At 45.0% G+C, this 1,428-nt stretch overlaps 1 protein-coding gene across 1 annotated transcript in view; it reads left to right on the plus strand.

Moving 5' to 3' along the window:
• Nucleotides 1-949: 949 nt before the first annotated feature.
• PTPN11 (protein tyrosine phosphatase, non-receptor type 11) overlaps nucleotides 950-1,428 on the plus strand; it is a gene marked incomplete at its 5' end in the record, with an annotated part of 16,663 nt that continues 16,184 nt past the window's right edge. The window contains 2 exons of the mRNA XM_009076666.1: nucleotides 950-1,021; nucleotides 1,197-1,366. Coding sequence (XP_009074914.1) covers nucleotides 950-1,021; nucleotides 1,197-1,366 — 242 coding nt within the window. The remainder of the gene's footprint in view (nucleotides 1,022-1,196; nucleotides 1,367-1,428) is intronic.

The raw sequence follows: 1,428 nt of genomic DNA on the forward strand, positions 1-1,428 counted from the left end.
ATTTGCAAGAGGTTTGGGTGTTCTAGAATCCTAAAACTCTGCGAAATATCTCTGCAGAGAATGGTTTGGGTAAGGCCTTGGTGGGAATATTGACAACCTTTGAGTGCAGAAGGAATTGCTGAAACAATCAAACCAATAGCCCTAAATTTAGACATGTGCTCTCATATTTTGCTGATTGAGCAATTCAGCGTGAAATGCTGATTGGGTTGGGAAGGATCAGGAATGCTGTTCAGTTTTCCTTAGCTCTAACTCTCCTGGAACAGCAATGAAACAGGTTGTGGAGGCTTTAGCTGTGCTCTGGAGAAACCAAGAGCTTCCTGTACAAAGAGGAGCAAGCTGCACTTGTGGCTGAGGAATTTCCTTGTACTCTGTGCAGTGTCTACGATTTAACAGTGAAAATTAGAGGTGAGCTCTTAATTGCCAGATAAAAGTGGGACAAATCAGCCCCTGGTGCTTGCCTTCACATCCCTGTCCCATGGGTGGCTGTGGTATTGCAATTTCAAAGTTTTATCTTCTCAATCCTTACAAACTCATTTGGTCCTGCAGCATGGCAATTCAAAATGTGTCTTTCTGGGGGAGGTGGTTCTGTCTCCTAAGCTAACACCCGAGGTGAGCAGAGGAGCAGTCTGGCCCAAACCCAGCTCCACCTTGGCACACCCCTGGGCTAGCCATTCAGGGCAGTTTGTGGGTGGTGGAGATCAATATGAGATTCCTCTGTGGCTGTATTTAAGTGGGATGTATCCAACCTTGGTGCCACATTCCCTGGAGGAGGAGTGGAGTGTCCACCAGCAGAGCTCCTGCTCGACCTCGTGCTCAGCCTGGGCCCTCCAACATGAGGTTCTGTTCAGTGTTTAACCTCTCCAGTGTTGTCCAGTGTCACTTTGGATGTGTTGGTTTATTTTTAGCTCTTTTTCCTGTTTGTCTTTGTGTATTGTGTCTTTTTTTGCAGGAAGGGAAATGTGACTTGGGGTCTGTGTTTACGCTGTGTACCTTTGATACCGTTTTCATCCAGGTTCTTGGAGTATGTAGAGGTGTAATTCTCTTACCAATACATCAACTTGCAGTGCAAGATGAAGTGTTTAATGTGAAGGAAATGAATAATGAATGGAGATTTTTCTTCCCTTAGGAATAAAATTCAGTCCTTCCTGGATTTGAAGCTGTTGGTTTACTCGGTGTAAGGTAACTCTGAAACCCAGAAAATCTATTTCTTTATCAACATTCTTTATATTTTCATCTCCTCTAGATGGTTTCATCCAAATATTACTGGGGTGGAGGCAGAAAACCTGCTGCTAACGAGGGGAGTGGATGGCAGCTTCCTGGCACGGCCCAGCAAAAGTAACCCAGGAGACTTCACACTCTCTGTGAGGTGAGTTTGAATGTTTTCAGTCTTCCCAAAGTTCTTCGTTTGGTGCTGTTCTGTGGGGAAAG

Source organism: Acanthisitta chloris, unplaced genomic scaffold (genome assembly GCF_000695815.1).
Source record: "Acanthisitta chloris isolate BGI_N310 unplaced genomic scaffold, ASM69581v1 scaffold15856, whole genome shotgun sequence".
NCBI lineage: Eukaryota > Metazoa > Chordata > Aves > Passeriformes > Acanthisittidae > Acanthisitta > Acanthisitta chloris.